This window comes from Eptatretus burgeri, chromosome 16 (genome assembly GCF_056783735.1).
Source record: "Eptatretus burgeri isolate ZD-2024b chromosome 16, Ebu_testis_v1, whole genome shotgun sequence".
In the NCBI taxonomy this organism is placed as follows: Eukaryota; Metazoa; Chordata; class Myxini; order Myxiniformes; family Myxinidae; genus Eptatretus; species Eptatretus burgeri.
The window spans coordinates 3,875,351-3,892,850 of NC_140976.1; the positions used below are offsets into that span (position 1 = coordinate 3,875,351).

Consider the following 17,500-nt stretch of genomic DNA (forward strand, 5'->3'; position numbering starts at 1 on the left):
TTCTTTGTTCCACCATCAGATTTTTGTTACTGCATGAAATGAAACAAGATTTGGCACATATACTAATGATATTATTGTCTTCCTTAAGAGGCCCCTCAAAATTCGTTTTGATGCATTTTCACAAACTCCAACGGATTCCATTCAAATTCGGTACGATTATGGCTTTTGGTCCAACTTAGGTCATTGGCTATAAATTTTTTTCCATAACACTTCCGATATTCGAAAAAAAATCGATAAATCGATATCCCTTATGGGATTTTCCATTCAAATCCACTCAAGTTTAAGGCCTACGGGGGATGCAAATTTCCACTTTGCCCCGGGCGCTGTTTACCTCCGCTACGCCAAGCTGTTAGGGTTAGGGTTAGGGTTTGGGTTAGTGTTAGGGTTAGGGTTAGGGTTAGCTACCCTAACACTAACCCTAACCCTAACAGCAAACCCTAACCCTAACCACTAACCCTAACCGCTAACTGCAACCCTAACCCTAACCCTAACCGCTAACAGCTAACAGCGATTCAGGAAATTTGCAAGAAAGCCCGGGCAACACTGGGCTTTATTGCTAGCCCAAGCAACGCCGGGCATTACTACTAGTCATAGATAAATCTTAACGGGTTTGCCACTTTCTACATAAACCGGTTATTTTAGCACTATCTTGGTCACTAATTTTATGACGAATTATTATTCCAGAACCGACAACTAATGGTGGATCGGTCACACACAGAATGTCTGAATCTTCAATCCAACATCTGTCCACATCCAGTGGCCAATTGAGATATTTAGTAGGACCGTGGGGATGCATGAAATTGATGTAATAGTCACCATACTCATCAGAAATACCCTCTACAAGTCCAATCCATGGATTTTCGTCATAGATAGCACAAACATAGTTTTGCTTACTGATTTCAAACTCTCGTCCTGATTCATCATCTACCACATCAGTTTCGCCATCGACTCCAGCCGCACGTACAGTTTTGGGTTCTTCTTCTTGTTTGCTCAGTTTGAATGCTTTTATACTCGATTTTGATCATGGAACAAATCGATGAAATTTTTGAATACCGGCGATTGTCTTCGCATTTTCCATTCCTTCTTTCAATTTCAGTTCATAATCCTCAACAATACCAGGCTGTACATTGATGAAGTGAATTCCTGGAATATTTTCCGTGCAAAATTTCATGATAGCATCGGAAGTTAGGATCGCATCTGCGTACGGGTATTGGAGGCTGGCTTTTGTTAATAACCTCTTTACAGTTCCGCCTAACCCGTCACATGCACTTTTGCCATGTGAAGTGGCAAAAAAGTTCCACTCAGCATTGATTCCAAAGTCCTCCAAATGAAAGCACAGGCTCAAAAAATTATACTTATTTTTATATTGTCCCGCGCATCCATCAAATGTCGCGCATCCATCAAATGTCGATTTACGTCATGATTTGGTTGCATTTTTACGACCTTTGAACTTTGACCGAAAATATCTCGAAAACAAAAAATACTACCCCTCCACTTTTTTGATATGTTATAGTAGACAGTATGAACTTTCATTTTCATGCAAGGTCAGGTCAAGGTCACGAGGTCTTCAAGGTCAAGGTCAAATGTCATGTCCAAGAATTATCCACCCCTACCTTAACTAGATTGACGAACCGATGCTGGATTTGCATTCTATGGACAATTACCTTTCCAACGACACCAAAATAATTGAGATAGGGCAAGGGGTTGCTGAGATATGAGGATTTGAATTTTGGTGGAAACGCGACATTAGTCGGAAAGGTCAAAAGTTCTCAAGGTCATATCTCGTCAACCCCTAGTCCGATTTAGCTAAAATTTTGTATGTGAACATAGACTATCATATGTAACATACATGCAAAAATTAGCAAAATCTGAGGGGGTCGGGTTACCACCCTTGGGTGAACTGAGGTAGAATGACCCTACAATCTCTTCCACACAAGAGTAATATTTCAACCAGATCTGGCTCCTCACCACATCACAATAGGTTCTACATTCGTCATTGTTTACGACCAAACCATCCAGCACGGTTGCGGCTTCGACTCGGCCTGAGAACAACCAGACGACTGGTACACTGGCCTAGTGACCAGTATAGGCATGGTTGTGGCCGACAACAACCAGAAGAGCACATCTCAGCTTCGTGTACTGGTAGCTTGATCAAAGCCATGGCAGCTCTCCATCGGGCTCCTAAGCAATGGCAATTGTCGAAAAACAAAACCATTACTTCCTTCAAGAGCTGGCGACACAACCTCATATATATTTTATCGCTCGACGTGAGCTTTGCCCCCTTCCTTGGGGACGTCACCTGGTTGAAGAAGACAGCTACAAACCCAGACAGGGGTTTTGCCAATGACCCAGCAGAGGTTCCTGAGGCACAGTGCCGTCCAGCTGCTCAGAAGAATGGACACCTTGACCTCATGCTCGGGCAAATTGCTAATTTCTGCTCAGTCATCTCATGCAACTCCATTGTCAAGTTATGGACTTTAGTTGCAGACATCTGGCAGAAGATAAGACAGTATTTTGGATTCCAGTCAACAGGTGCTCATTTTTTGGACCGAGCCAATATCAGGCTTGAGCCTGATGAACATCCAGAAGACTTGTTCCAGCAGCAAACTGCTTTTTTGAGGATAATCTCCTGATGGTGGGTTGTGGAGTCACCCACCACAGGGAAGCCATTGCCACAGATGAGGATATGACCCCTTCTCTTGAGAACACAGTTGTATACCTGTGGCTATCACTCATAAGCCCTTCTCTTCCTCAACTTGACAAGCAGAAATATGGTGCCGAACTCCACAACCACTCACTAGCCTCACTCAAGCCCGAAATGTTACAGGCCTGTCATCCCTCCAAGATGAGCTGCACACAAGCGAGGATACGAGGACCATGCGCATCGCCAGTGGCTTCAACTCCAGCCGTATTACACCTGGTCGTGATATGATCAGGAAGGCATTCGTAGCGAAATCTTGTGTTCTATGTAAAACAGCTGGACGATCCTTCAACACACACAATTTGGCAGAGTGCCATTTCTCACCTGATAGTGACAAACACGCCTTTGGTCGATTCAGACTAGTTGCTGCTGATGATTGTGACATCAGTGAGGCTGCACCTAATGATGAGTATATTGCCCCTGAATGGGAGTCTGATGAGTCTGATATTTCAGCCCACCGTGTTGAGTGCCCTCCCTCCACCCATAGTTTGAATGTCATCCAATCTCCGGAACTGAGCACATTCTACCAGCACCATCCTATTGCTCTTACACTCGACACCGGGGCCTCAACCAATTTGATCCGTGCTTTGGCAGCAAAGGCCTACAATCTACCAAACAACCCAGCTTCTCAGATAGCTTGGCAGGCTGACGGCGTTACCCCACTTGATGTCATCGGCGAGGTACATTGCGACTTGTTCAGAGGGGGCTGAGGGTTTCGACTGGATGCCTTGGTCGTCAAGCAACTCGATGTAGACGTACTTGCTGATAATCCATTTTTGGTCACCAACGACATTGCCGTGCAGCCCTCGAAGAGGCAAATCACCATTCAAGGTGAAGACTCCATTGAGTATGGCTCAGAGAGCAGTGAACACAATAAAGTGCCCTCGGCCAGACGCACCCAAGCATTCCTATTGCGCTATCCTCGCAAAACTGTTCTCCTCCCTGGGGATTACCTTGAGCGACAAACTCCGACTGCCACTGAGCCAGATACCATGTGGGCAATAGAACCACGTTTGGACAGCCATGCTAACACCCTGGTCAAGCCCGAACATGCATGGCCTGAGCCTCAAGAAACCCGTTCCATCAGCGGGGCCGTGCGCGTTACCAACAAGACTGCCTCTCCAATACTGATCGAACATGTCTGCCAGGCAAGGGTGATCGTTTTTACCAGAGACGCATACGGAGATTGCATTCCTACAAGTGCAACTATCAGGTCAGCTGCTGCTCCTCCGTTCTCATCCAGCGATTCCGTCGATTCTGATAACTACCTATCAACTGAAATGCACGATCAGTTCCACCAAATCAACAAGGCTCATGACAACGTGTTTAATCCCCAAATTTCCAAATATAACGGAGCTCGCAGCAAGATTGAGGCCTTTGTAAACATGGGTCCAACGTTACCTCCACAGAGGAAGGGGAGACTCCCTCAATATAACAAGAGTAATTTAGACAAACTGCAAGAGAAGTTTGATGAACTGGAAGCTGCAGGCATTGTGGCTAAGCCCGAACACGTCAACGTTCGTGTGGAGTATTTAAACCCTTCCTTTCTTATCAAGAAGCCAAGTGGAGGGAGTAGCCTCGTCACATCCTCTGGTGAGGTAGCACAATACAGTAAACCCCAACCCTCCCTGATGCCCAATGTTGACATCATGCTGCGACAGAGTGCAAGATGGCAGTGTATCATCACCACTGATCTTGTAAAGGCCTTCTACGAAATCCCACTATCTCATGACTCCATGAAGTACTGTGGTGTTGCTACTCCTTATAAAGGAATCCGTGTCTACACGAGGTCGGCGATGGGAATGCTCGGCTCTGAGACTTGCTGAGAAGAGCTCATGTCTCAGGTCTTGGTGGAGCGTATATGCAGGAAGGCTGTGTTACCAAGATGGCTGATGATCTCTACAGAGGTGGCGATACACCTGAAAATGCACTTAACAACAGGTGCCAAGTCTTGGTCGCATTGTGAAAGAAAAACTTATGTCTTTCAGCGGTAAAGGCTATTATTTGCCCAAGGTCAACCACAGTGCTGGGATGGACATGGCATAACGTAACATTGAGCGCAAGCCCCCACAAGGTTGCTAGCCTCTCCGCAGTGGAGCCCCCCTCAACTGTTCGGGCTTTGCGGTCATTTGTGGGAGCATACAAAGTTCTCAGCCGAGTCTGACATGGCTATGCTGACCTGCTTGACCCTCTGGACATGGCTACCATGGGCAAAGCTTCATGTGAGAAGATAGTGTGGTCTGATGAGTTACGTCATACCTTCAAATCTGCTCAGAATATGCGTTGAAGAATTGCAAGACTTGTTATACCTAGACCTGACGATGTGCTGTGGATTGTCAATGATGGATCTGTCAAGAACAAAGGAATTGCAGCTACATTGCATGCGCACAGAGATGGCATCTTGCGTCTAGTGGGGTTCGTCAATGCGAAACTCCGAAAGCACCAGGTCACATGGCTGCCTTGTGAGGTAGAAGCCCTGTGTATTGGAGCAGCCATCTGACATTTCGCACCTTTCATCATCCAGTCTCACCACAGTGCCCAAGTGTTAACAGATAGTCGCCCCTGTGTTCAAGTGTGCAACAAGCTTATGCGCGGCGAATTCTCATCCAGTTCCAGAGTAACTTCATTCCTGTCCAATGCCAGCCGTTACTGTGTGCAGGTTAGGCATATTGATGGTATCGCCAACTTGCCGTCTGATTTTGGGAGTCGCAACCCTCGAGAGTGTCTCAATGCAAACTGTCAAGTATGCAAGTTTATTGAAGAAATGGAGGCTTGCATCGTGTGCAGTGTCTCTGAAGGTGAAGTACTGGAGGGCACAGCCAGAATGCCATTTACGAGCCGCGTTGTTTGGCATGCTAAACAATTGGAGTGCCCTGACCTCAAACGCACCCATTCTCACTGAACCCAAGGCTCTTGCCCAGCTTGAAATTTGACAAAGGTGGGGGACATCAAGAGGTACCTCAGAGTCGTGACTGTGGCTAACGATGGCCTCCCAGTCGTCAGAGATAACCAACCGTTCCAGCCCGCTCGTGAACGGATCGTGATCCCCCGTTCAGTGGTTGATGGACTATTGACCGCTTTACACATCAGGTTCAACCACCTATCGAAACACCAAATTAAGCGTGCCTTCAACAGGTATTTTTTTGTCTTAAACATTGAAAGGACCACTGATTCCATCTCCTCGTCATGTCACCATTGCCAGTCGATAAGGTCATTGCCTGTGCATCCACATCCTCAGTCATTGACGGAGCCACCGACTGTTGTCGGGGCATCATACGCCACAGATGTAATGTGCAGGTATCGTCAGCATATCTCCGTCCTCCGAGAGAAAGTGTCCTCTCAAACATCGACGAAGCTTATTGATAGCGAAAGACACGACCAGTTATGCAATGCCATCCTTACAATGTGTGCAGAGCTACGCCTCCTGGGAGATATCCCCTTTACCATACGGGTCGACCCCGCACCCAGATTTGTCGCCTTGGTTAACAATCCTACAATGAAAAGACATGGCATCCACTTTCAGGTCGGTCAAACCAAAAACTGTCACAAAAATCTGGTGGCCGAATGAGCTAATGAAGAGCTTGGCTTAGAATGCTCATGTGTGTCCCAAGAGGGTGGCTCTTTATCTGAAGTTACCTTAGCATTGGCAACAGGCAACATGAATCAGCGTATACCCAGAGACGGCTTCTCCGCTAGAGAGGTCTGGACACAACGAGACCAACTCACTGGTGAGCAGTTACCGATGTCAGACAGCTAATTTTCAATCAGAATATTAGCAGGAAGGAAAAACATTCCCCAAGCACTCTGGCGAAATCTCACAGCCATTCCACCACAACTGCAACTCCCCGTTTCTGCATTGGTGACCTCGTGACCACACACTGGCATTTCGTCTGCTGAACCGGTCAGTTCGAAGAAGTCTTACTCTCCACCTTCAACGAGGAGGTCTTTTCGCTCACGCCGCCCTCCTGCGTGGCAGTGCAGTGATTAGTGGCTCATGGAGACGAACGGAAGACCAAGACAACTTTCGTGCTAACAATTTTGTGTCACTCCAACAACCACATTGCATATATGTAGTCTCTATCTCAACATACAGTTCCTTGCAAAATCGTTATTCTGTGTTCGTGATTTTTTCATTCGTAGTTGAGACTTACAAGTTTCATTTGTAGTCCATGTTCATGTTCTTTCAGAAACCAGAAGGAAGACCCAAGAGGCAATTACGCCATTAATGTTGTTTTTGTTGTGGTTTTACCATGTACGGCTCCACGCACGTGCGTGAGTCATTATCCCGGCCGGTATGGCAGCGTGTCAAGGCTTGAATAAAAACCTTCGTTAGAGAACCTGATCTACCGACCTCATTGGCGTTAGTGTTTTGTTTGCACCGTAATAGTTTATACGGTGTCAGTAGGAGTTCGCAACTTCCTAACGGTGTGCAAGTGCTGTGTTGGGAGAAGAATGAAGTTCAAGACACCCGTATTGAGATCTTTGCTCATGATTATGCTGAGGCATCTCCAGAGAGGAACTGCACAGGATGGGTCTCAGAGGATGTAGTGAAGCCCAGTAATGGAAATGGATGAGAGAATGAGGTGATGTTGGGCAGTCAAAAATGATTGAAGTCCCCATGATGTTCTTGATGAAATGGGAAGGTCAGGCCGATTATCATGGCCTCCATTGATGCTTTCGCACATTTTTGACAATACTTTAGGGACTCGGACGTGGGTGCTTACAACTCGTAGATGCGTCTTCAATGGCCAGACATGTTGTGGCAGTAACACAGTGCTGTAAGGAGGGCAGGTGAGCCCAAGTGGTGGATCCAGAGAACAGTCATCCAGCTGACCAGCTGACAAGTAAAGTGATCTACATTACAAATTGGGATACGATATGTTGCATTCAACAACAACTATTAACAAAACGTAACTTTCACGTCAACAACCATTGTATAAACATTAAATACAATACCAACATTCTTGTGATGGGCTGTTTAACAGTTTGTATAGAGTGTGGTATTTATCGCAATACACTGTGGCATTGAGTGCAACTTATTGCATGTGATACACGTACCTTTAATATCTGCATTCTATCCGAGTTACATATTTCACCCCAAGAGGCAAACCCAAGGGTGACCACTTTTGACCGTTGAGATCTTCTGGAAATCTCGTAATCTCGTACCGCCTCTCCCACCACCTTGGTCACTCCACAGTTGATTCCATCAGTTATGATCCATACTCCTGAAAAAACAAAACAGGTTTTTTTCCAGTCACATAACATACCACCGACTCCTTCATAATTCCTCATACCCATCTAAAGAGACATTCTCTGACACACTGGCTCAACTGGCAAAGGGTGATCTTCATGGGTCATGTAATCCCATGAGATTTGATCCACAAAAGGGCAAAAAAATATGGGATGAAAGCCGAATACTTAGATTCTGCTCTCACGTGGACATAAATGACACAGGGAATGTTGTTTACTCCAAAGAACACTTGTGCTTGAATGTATCAATAAAAACATAGGGGCACTACCCCTCGGCACTCACCTGGTAGTTGCTGGATAAGATAACCAGGGAACCACTGGTAGGCATGGATGATCCACAAAATGTGGAATGGACAAGAAAGTAAATACCTACGGTTGTTTTTTAATGCCGTGAACAAAGTTTGGTACATCACGGGTGATGAAGGTTGAGGTCAAGTTTCATCGGAATCGTTCATGTAATTTCCATGAAGAATTTGCAAGTATTTCGGACGCATGACATGCCATCACATAAGCTCTCCGGAACTACGTTCCAGGTGAGCTAAACCCGATTATAAGGTTTTAAAGACAATAAATTAAAAACGTTAGAACGGTGAAGCAGCTGAGGTTAAAAATGAAAATGGATGGAAGGGATTTAATCCTTTGGTTTGTTGTAGATGTGGATGGACTGTAAGTATCGCCTGGATGAGACATTAGCACACTCGCTTCTGAACTGTGTAGCCTGGGTTTGAATCTCGACAAAGGTACAAACCATCATTCTGGTGATAAGCAGGCTCGAATCTCGACTCACATACAAACCGTCATACTGGTGATGAGGAGGTTCAAATCTCGACTCACAAACAAACCGTCATACTGGTGATGAGGAGGTTCAAATCTCGACTCGCATACAAACCATCATTCTGGTGATAAGCAGGCTCGAATCTCGACTCACATACAAACCGTCATACTGGTGATGAGGAGGTTCAAATCTCGACTCACATACAAACCGTCATACTGGTGATGATGGAGGTTCAAATCTCGACTCGCATACAAACCGTCATACTGGTGATGAGGAGGTTCGAATCTCGACTCACATACAAACCCTCATACTGGTGATGAGGAGGTTCAAATCTCGACTCGCATATAAATCATCATTCTGGTGATTCGGAGGTTCAAATCTCGACTCGCATACAAACATTCATACTGGGGATGAGGAGGTTCAAATCTCGACTCACATACAAACCGTCATACTGGTGATGAGGTTCAAATCTCGACTCACATATAAACCGTCATACTGGTGATGAGGAGGTTCAAATCTCAACTCACATATAAACCATCATTCTGGTGATTAGGAGGTTCAAATCTCGACTGACAAAAAACAGTCATCCTGGGGATGAGGAGGTTCAAATCTCGACTCATATAAACCGTCATCCTGGGGATTAGGAGGTTCAAATCTCGACTCACAAATAAACCGTCATACTGGTGATGAGGAGGTTCAAATCACGACTCGCATATGAACCGTCATCCTGGTGTTTACCAGGTTTGAATCTCGACCCATCTATAAACTGTCACTCTGGTGTGTGCCATTTTAATTTTGTTTGACATTACCTGTGCATGTCACAGGTTTATAGAACACACCTGTATTTTGAGCAGTTTTCATTAGCCCTCGTTTGAAGACCTCCTTGAGAGTAGGTTTCATCTCAATGCCTGTAGTTCCTCCGGTCAGCGAAATGACCAAGTTTGGGTTTTCCAGCTTCCAATGCTTGGTGACGAAGTTATACAACGCATCAGGACGTGTGTCATTCTTTACACGTATGAACTGTGGGTGGAGGGGGGGAGTAGTTGGACAAACAGAATGTGTCATGACAAGAAACACAAGTCTAATGAGTCCCAATCGTTTCACATTTTGGCCTGAATCATCACCTGGTGCAAAGCGTTCACCTACTTGAGCATTTTTGTGGGACTTGAAATTGGATCGGCTTGGCTTGAGGCTTGAAACATTGAAGTCAATATTTCCAATGAGTGTATCCTTTTCGTTTTGGACTGTGTGTTCTTGTTGGTTTTGGACCTCACAGTATTCACCTGCACACGACCTGTGAAAGTGTAAAAAAAGAGAGAAAAAGAGATGATACAGCAAGAATTTAAGGAAGAAGAAGAAGAAGAAGAAGAAGAAGAAGAAGAGAAGAAGAAGAAGAAGCAGAAGAAGAGAAGAAGAAGAAGAAGAAGAAGCAGAAGAAGAGAAGAAGAAGAAGAAGAAGAAGCTTGCAGTCACAATTTGGTAAATGGAACACTCTTCAGATTGGCTTTTCAACTTTGGACCTTTTTCTTTTAAAACTCGCACAGCCTCATTTATATACAAAATTGAGACTCATGGAAGAATGAGGAAATGGAGGGAAAGAAGGGAATGTATGGTGACAATGGGGCCCACAGTGAGACACAAGCAAGGGGAGGAACGAACAACAAACGAGGAGAGTGAGAATGGGAGGAAACCTGCAAGAAAGAGGGTTGGGTTGGAAAGGGTTACTGGGGATAGAAAAGATAACTGGTAGGATGTGGGGGGTGCTGGAGCGATGCACCACTTGCTTGAAGCTCTGCAGAGAAAAGTGGGTTTGAAGGCAATTCCACAAATGGGGGGAAAAGGAACAAGAAAGGACAGGTGTGGGGAGAACCTGGACTTTGGGGGGTGCAGTTTTTGGGGGTTTAACCAGGAGGCGAGGCTATGCAGCAGCTGTAGCACACCACCCCGTACCTAAAGACAAATTTAAATCGCACAGGGTACCAGCACACAATTACCTCCTCTTTTCAAAAGGTACCACGGAATCTTTTCCATGATCAACAGCAGTGAAAGAATAAAACTTACGATGCCATTTCAGATGGAATGTAAGAACATTCTCTCTTCATTATTGCCTTTCTGGAGATCCAATTCCTCAGAAAAACCTGGAACACATTGCAAAGCGGTTCATGAAGCGGTTGATACGGAACAACTGGTCTTGCTAAAGGAACACACCCCAGGAGTCCAGCAGCAGCGACAAAGTGTGATGGAGGAAGAAAAGTTGGTGTGCTGGAGGGAGAGAGTAAGGATGTGATGGAGGGAGAGAGGGAGAGAGGATGTGATGGAGGGAGTTTGGGTGTTTTGGAGGGAGGGAGGATGTGTTGGAGGGAGGGAGGTTTAGTTGTGATGGAGGGAGTTTGGGTGTGTTGGAGGGAGGTTGGGTGTGATGGAGGGAGTTTGGGTGTGTTGGAGGGAGGTTGGCTGTGATGAAGGGAGGTTGGATGTGATGGAGGGAGGTTGGGTGTGTTGGAGGGAGGTTGGGTGTGATGAAGCCGTGCCAGAGAATACTAGAGTTTGGTGAACTCATTTTGAGTGAAAACTATCGTAATTGGAGGACACGTCATCACATGACCACAAGGCGCCATTTTGTTTCCCATCGTCGCTGAGTGAAGCACGATAAATTTGTGTGCATTTGTGTAACATGTGGGCTCTCCACTTAAAGTGAAACAGACAGCAATGAAATTTGATTGACTGTGCTTATTACCCTCAGAGCTTGCTTGTTCACCACACCCTGTGCTATTCTGGTTACGGTCACAAACCACTGCGATAACTTAACCAGCACAACGACTTGTCTAACCACCAGTTTACCGAGCCAATACAGCATCAAAAACAGCTTGGATATCTACAGAGGACAATGGTGTGACCTGAATGGCACATCAGGCTGTAAACCATCCTGAGCATGGAGGAATGATGTCTGAACCATGTCAATCAAGCACAACTGTAACAACTGGACCCCCAGTACGTACAATTACCACCAGTCATGAAAGCAATCATCCTCTGATACAATCTGATGAGTGCTCGTGGGCCGACGGTGCAACTAGAACCGGCAAATTATCTTAGAGTTAGAAAACAAAGCTTCACCACGAATGGTTCGAGACCGCAAGGAAACCCGAGAGAACTCTCCATCCGCGTGGTTACGTCAGTCAGTAGAGTCTATCTGCAGGAGACCATGCATACATCCCTGACGCGGTGCAAATCTCGATGACGGTGCACTTCACAAATCTAGGCTTTATGGGAGAGGGGCCAGACGGAAGCCACTCCTGAGAAACAGGCACATGAAAGCAAGCCTGGAGTTTGAAAAAAGGTACGGGAAAGACTCTGAGAGCATGAGGCAAAATATTCTGTGGGGTAATGAGATGAAAATTTAACTCTTTCGCCTGAATGCAAATTGCTATGTCTGATGGAAACCGAGCACAGCTCTTCACCCATTTAACACCATCCCTACCATGAAGCATGGTGGTGGAAGCAACAAGCTATGGAGATGCTTTTCAGTGTCAGGGACTGGAAGACTTATAAGGATAGAGGGAACAATGAATGGAGCCAAATACAAGCAAATCCTTGAGGAGAACCTGCTTCAGAGTGCAAAAAATCTTGGACTGCGGTAAAGACTTACGTTCCAAGATGACAATGACTCCAAGCACACAGCAAAAGCAACACTTGAATGGCTTCAGAACAAGAATGTTAAAGCCCTTGCATGGCCCCACTTCAGCCCAGAATTGAATTCCATTGAGAATCTGTGGAAAGCCTTGAAGATTGATGTTCACTGACACTCCCCATCCAACTTCACAGAGCTTGAGCAAATCTACAAGGAAGAATTGAGAAAATCCCCAAATCCAGACGTGCAAAGCTGATACAGACATACCCAAGACGACTCGAAGCTGTAATCGCTGCCAAAGATGCTTCCACAAAGTATTGACTTGATGTAAGACATTTAAACTTCCCTCCAGTGGAGCAGATTGAATACTTATCGATGCAAGACATTTCAGCTTTTCATTTTTAATTAATTTGGAAGGATTTCTAAAAACTTGTTTTCTCTTTGTCATTATGGGGTGTTTTGTGGAGATCGGTGGCAAAAAAAAATTAAATTTGATCAATTTTAAATTCAGGCTGGAACACAACAAAGTGTGACAAAAGTCGAGGGCTATGAATACTTTCTGAAGGCACTGCATACTGTTCAGAGAATCTTAGTGTGATTGTATTTCCACATGATTTATATACATTACATGATTACAGGATATTCCAAAATATGATGGACCAAACTCGGTTGTGGAATGCTTGTCAAATGTCCCTCTGGATCTGGGAGGTTGGTGGTTCGAACCCCGGCCGAGTCATATGAAAGACTTTTTAAAATGGTATGTGATGTATGCTGCTTGCTTGCTTGATGTTCAGCATTTTAAAAGGATAAAGCATGGACAACGACAACCACCATTAACAACCATAGCGCAGATGTAATGAGCCGAAATGTCTCCTCCTGCATTGAAGTTCCTTGTGAGGGACCTCATCATTTTGTGAATCTTCTTGTCTCAAACAGGCAATGAAAGAAAAACAGGAAAGAGCAAATTATTTAGTGAACAAAGACCACCCAAGTCCTCGTTTGTTCCTCACACAATCCGTCTTGGGTTCCAGTTCCTGAAATGTGTTTGCACTTTGTTGCTCATTACAAAGTCACAAGGCAAGGAATCTCTGTGCAAACGAAGCGTTCGTAAGTAAACCTGTTCAAAGAAACAATAACTGTAGCATAGTGTGTGCGATTTACACAAATCATGGCACAATACTCAGATAATAATAACAAAGATAATTGTGGAATATGAACAATAGTGATAGAACAATACAAGGACCAAAGTGAGGACAATTAATGAGAAATTTTCGAAAACTTACCTCCAGTGGAGCAGAGAGTGCAATAATGTTCAGCAGGGTGTCGGCAGGTGCACATATCTGTCATCAATGCAGATTAAAAATGTAAAAAAAACCTGACAGGTGAGTGTGCTGAGGCAGATGACAAAAGAGTGAGATGACATGGAAAGGCCAAGGGCACTCGATAGAGCACACACCTCTGCGAGGTTGAACAGTTTGCGTTTTTATATCCAACTGATAGACCGGATCTAGATCCTTCCTGAACAAGAATGTAATCGGCTTGTTCTTGTTACCGAACCAATTCATCCACCAAGTTTTGTCATAACTCGTAAACTCATCCACAACTTTTGGAACTATTGTTCTGTATATCCTTTTATGGCTCCATCTCACCATGGTGAAGGATCACTCTGGAATTTAAAAATATTCTCGTATTTGGATCCGGATGGTCACAAAAATCTAATCAACTCATCCTTGTCACACACCCAACATGTCCACCATGTTTTGGCTGAATCTGTCAATAACGTGTTGAGATATCCTGGTTCACACATTACAAGTTCACTGAATCTTCCCACAGACAATATGCGAGTACAGTGCGATTGATAATTATTTAAAGTACCTCTACATATGGTAATAGTATTTCATCGTACAAAGTGCATTTCAAAAACCTTGTCACTCTGATCAATGCGATCGTAAATTTGTGGTCAAAATTGATGTTAAAAAATGCGATTTTGAGGGAACTCGACTCGGCATCCAAATCGCAACCACTTGTAAAATTTGGGTGCTCGGCACCAAAATTAGGTGTTCAACGTACCCGGGCACCTGTGAATGGCGAGCCCTGGTTCGTGAAACATACCCATGTGAGCAAAATGTTTTTCATCAGTGTTACGTTTCTTTTTCTGAGAACTCGACACAAATCCACCCTGATGACATTTAGGAAGTGCCATGATTTATTATATTTGACACGTTGTCACTTATTTCCATCTGCTTCGTCCCACCCAGAGCACACCCATTTTGTCCGAAGAGAACGTGACTCCTCCTTGGCTTGGAACTCCTTCTACAATGAGTTTTTGTGTAGTTTGGTAAGCACACGCCAGGAAATACTTGCTGTTGTTCAGTGAGCAAGATTTTGAGCAAGAGACATCTTTATATTGGTTGGGAGTGTATTTCTTTTTTTGAAAATAGTCGAAAATCAATGGAAAAAAAACTACGTGTGTGTGTGTGTGTGTGTGTGTGTGTGTGTGTGTGTGTGTGTGTGTGTGTGTGTGTGTGTGTGTGTGTGCATGTATGTTTATATATACTGTATACACACACACACACACACACAAAATATATATACACATATATATGTATATTTCCACAGTGTAAGCAATCACGGAATGCGTACACAGTGTAAGCAATAACGAACCGTGCTTCCCCAATGTCTCCTGTCGCTCACCTGCGTTTCTTTTTTTCATTATCCCGCCCCCCGTAGGGAGGGAGCGAGATATTGTAATAGTCTGGTTTGTTTGTCTGTTTGTTTGTCTGTCTGTCTGTTAGCAACTTTACGGCAAAACGGCTTTAGCAAACACTATCAAATTTAATCCACAGGTGGGCAATGAACCTTGGACGACCCCATAAACTTTTGGGTCCAATTGGATCAAAGGTCAAGATCATGGTCACGAAAATATCAAAATCGTTTTTCGCTCATAACTTCGTCAAAAATGATCTGGTTTACTTCAAACTAAGCTTATAGTGAACCTTATTCTATTTGTCACTTATAATCCTACCCATTCCTATCGTGAAAAATGCATATTTGTGAAGATCGGTAGGGTCCGACGTTTTGGGGGTCATGGTCATCGGACAAAATTACAAATTTTCCATTATATATCAAAAAAGGTGAGGAATATGCGTGTTTACTATGGAAGACATATCAAGTCCTTTATTGGCTTTCATTTGACACCATGACCTTTGACCTTACGTGGCCTTGAAAGGTCAAAATCATTTTACGGTTATAACTTCATCAAAAATGGTTTAATTTACTTCAAACTAAGACTAAAATATTCCTTATTCTATTCCTTATAATCAACATTCAGGTTAAGGATGTATCAAATTTAAATTTGATCCCCAAAATAAAACTTTATGCCTTAAATGGGCGGGATTTGTTGTGCCTGGTTTATTCATATTTACATTTACGGACGCTTTCCGACAGTTCTGTGATTTTCCCAAGTGCATCGGCATCAATGTCCATTGGCACACAAAATTACCGTGCTTCTCTGTTGTCTCGGGTCGGTCACTTGGATTTTGTTTTTGTTTTTTTTGCAATTATTTATGTTTTCATTTACGGACACTTTCCAGCAGTTCTGTGATTTTTCCCAGTGTATCAGCTTTGATGTCTGTCGACTCGCAAAATTTCAGCTTTCTGCATCACCCGGAAGGTACCGAGCATTAATATCAGTGCGAGAGTGAGTGAGTCAGTGAGTGAATCAGTGAGTCAGTGTGTGGTTGGAATGAGCTTTATCTTTTGGATATAATCTTACTATAAATCACAGTGTTTGTGTGTTTGGCTGTTTGTCATACTCCTCCTTCAGTTCTGGGTTGATGACATCCAAACTTGCTCCATTGGATCAGCCTGATCCCAGTTATTGTGTCACGGTTCGGGTTAGGTAATGTGTATTTCAAATGTGTGTTGTGTCGCACCGCCTCCAGGTGGGGGAGGGTATTACAAGTCTCCCCCACCATTGAGTACAGTGCAGTACTCCTATCCCTACATTTTCCAGTCGGTGAGGTGTTTTGAATTCGAAGCAGTATGTGTAGTTTTGCTTCATGCACATAACCTGGTTTTTTTTGTTGTTTTTGCCTATTCAGAGCTGTCAGTTGCCTATACATCACCCAAATAAAGGTATGTGTCAGAGGAATGTTCTGCATGCTTGGAACAAGATCGCTCATCGGGTGGGTACTTTGCTAGTACAGTATAAAATTAATTAATATGAGCAGGAACCCGTGCAAATACCACGTAATATACAATGCGATTTAAAATCCTTAATCCCACCCCCCCCTACAACCTACTGGCAAACCCAAGGCCAACAACTTCTCAATCCCCATCTCCCATCTCTGTCTCCTCTCTGCGCTTCCCCCCCCCCAACCACAACTCGCCGTCACCCTTTCTTATTCAAGTCCTCAACCCTCCGCAAAGCCTCAATCCCCTCTCCCAATATTCTGCCCCCCCAGCCCCGACAACTCAATGTCCTCTCTTTTCCTTTTCTTTTTTAGGTCCTCAAACCTTCCTCTCCCAAATTTCTGTCCACTCTTTGGCCACCAACTCTATCCTCCCCTCTCTCTTTCTTCTTCAAGTCCTCAACCCAGACCCCTCCCATCCACAAGTCCTCAACACAACCTCCAAGCACTTCAACTCTCCTCTCCTCTCTGCTCCCCAGCCCCAGCTGTTCTCCCCCCCCATCCCCAACTCTCTGTCCTCCACTCCCCCTTATTTCCTGTTCTTAACAACATTCCACAAGGAACTTTGGTGTAGGAGGTGACCAATTGGCCCATTTCTTTCATTCTTCATTATTGTCCACCTGAAAGTTGTAAATTTTTCATCCAGTGGCAATTCATTTCAAAAAGAATGCATCAAATCTTTTTTCAATGACATTAAAACCTGATCAACGAGAGGCGCATGAAGGTGAATGCCTGAACGATACATAAACATGTATATATATATATATATATATATATATATATATATATATATATATATATATATATATATATATATATATATATATATATATGTATTGTTGTGGTGCTACAAAACCACATGCATCAAAGGCAATGGCACCCAACATACAATGATCCCCAGGCAGTTATTTCATTAGTATTCCTTCAGTTAGACCTCCCCTCATGTATCGTGG

The 17,500-nt window shown here is 44.2% G+C and overlaps 1 protein-coding gene across 5 annotated transcripts in view; it reads right to left on the reverse strand.

Moving 5' to 3' along the window:
* Positions 1 to 17,500, reverse strand: part of LOC147010338 (transient receptor potential cation channel subfamily M member 2-like) — a 232,812-nt gene that overhangs the window by 172,876 nt on the left and 42,436 nt on the right. For 4 of the 5 annotated variants that reach the window (XM_085858999.1, XM_085858995.1, XM_085858998.1 and 1 more), the window contains exons 3-6: positions 10,788 to 10,864; positions 9,873 to 10,020; positions 9,566 to 9,746; positions 7,760 to 7,926 (exon numbers count right to left, since the gene is read on the reverse strand). In XM_085858999.1, coding sequence (XP_085715125.1) covers positions 7,760 to 7,926; positions 9,566 to 9,746; positions 9,873 to 10,020; positions 10,788 to 10,864 — 573 coding nt within the window. Of the gene's footprint in view, positions 1 to 7,759; positions 7,927 to 9,565; positions 9,747 to 9,872; positions 10,021 to 10,787; positions 10,865 to 13,637; positions 13,790 to 17,500 lie in introns of those variants that run through there. The other variant, XM_085858996.1, reaches the window with a different exon arrangement.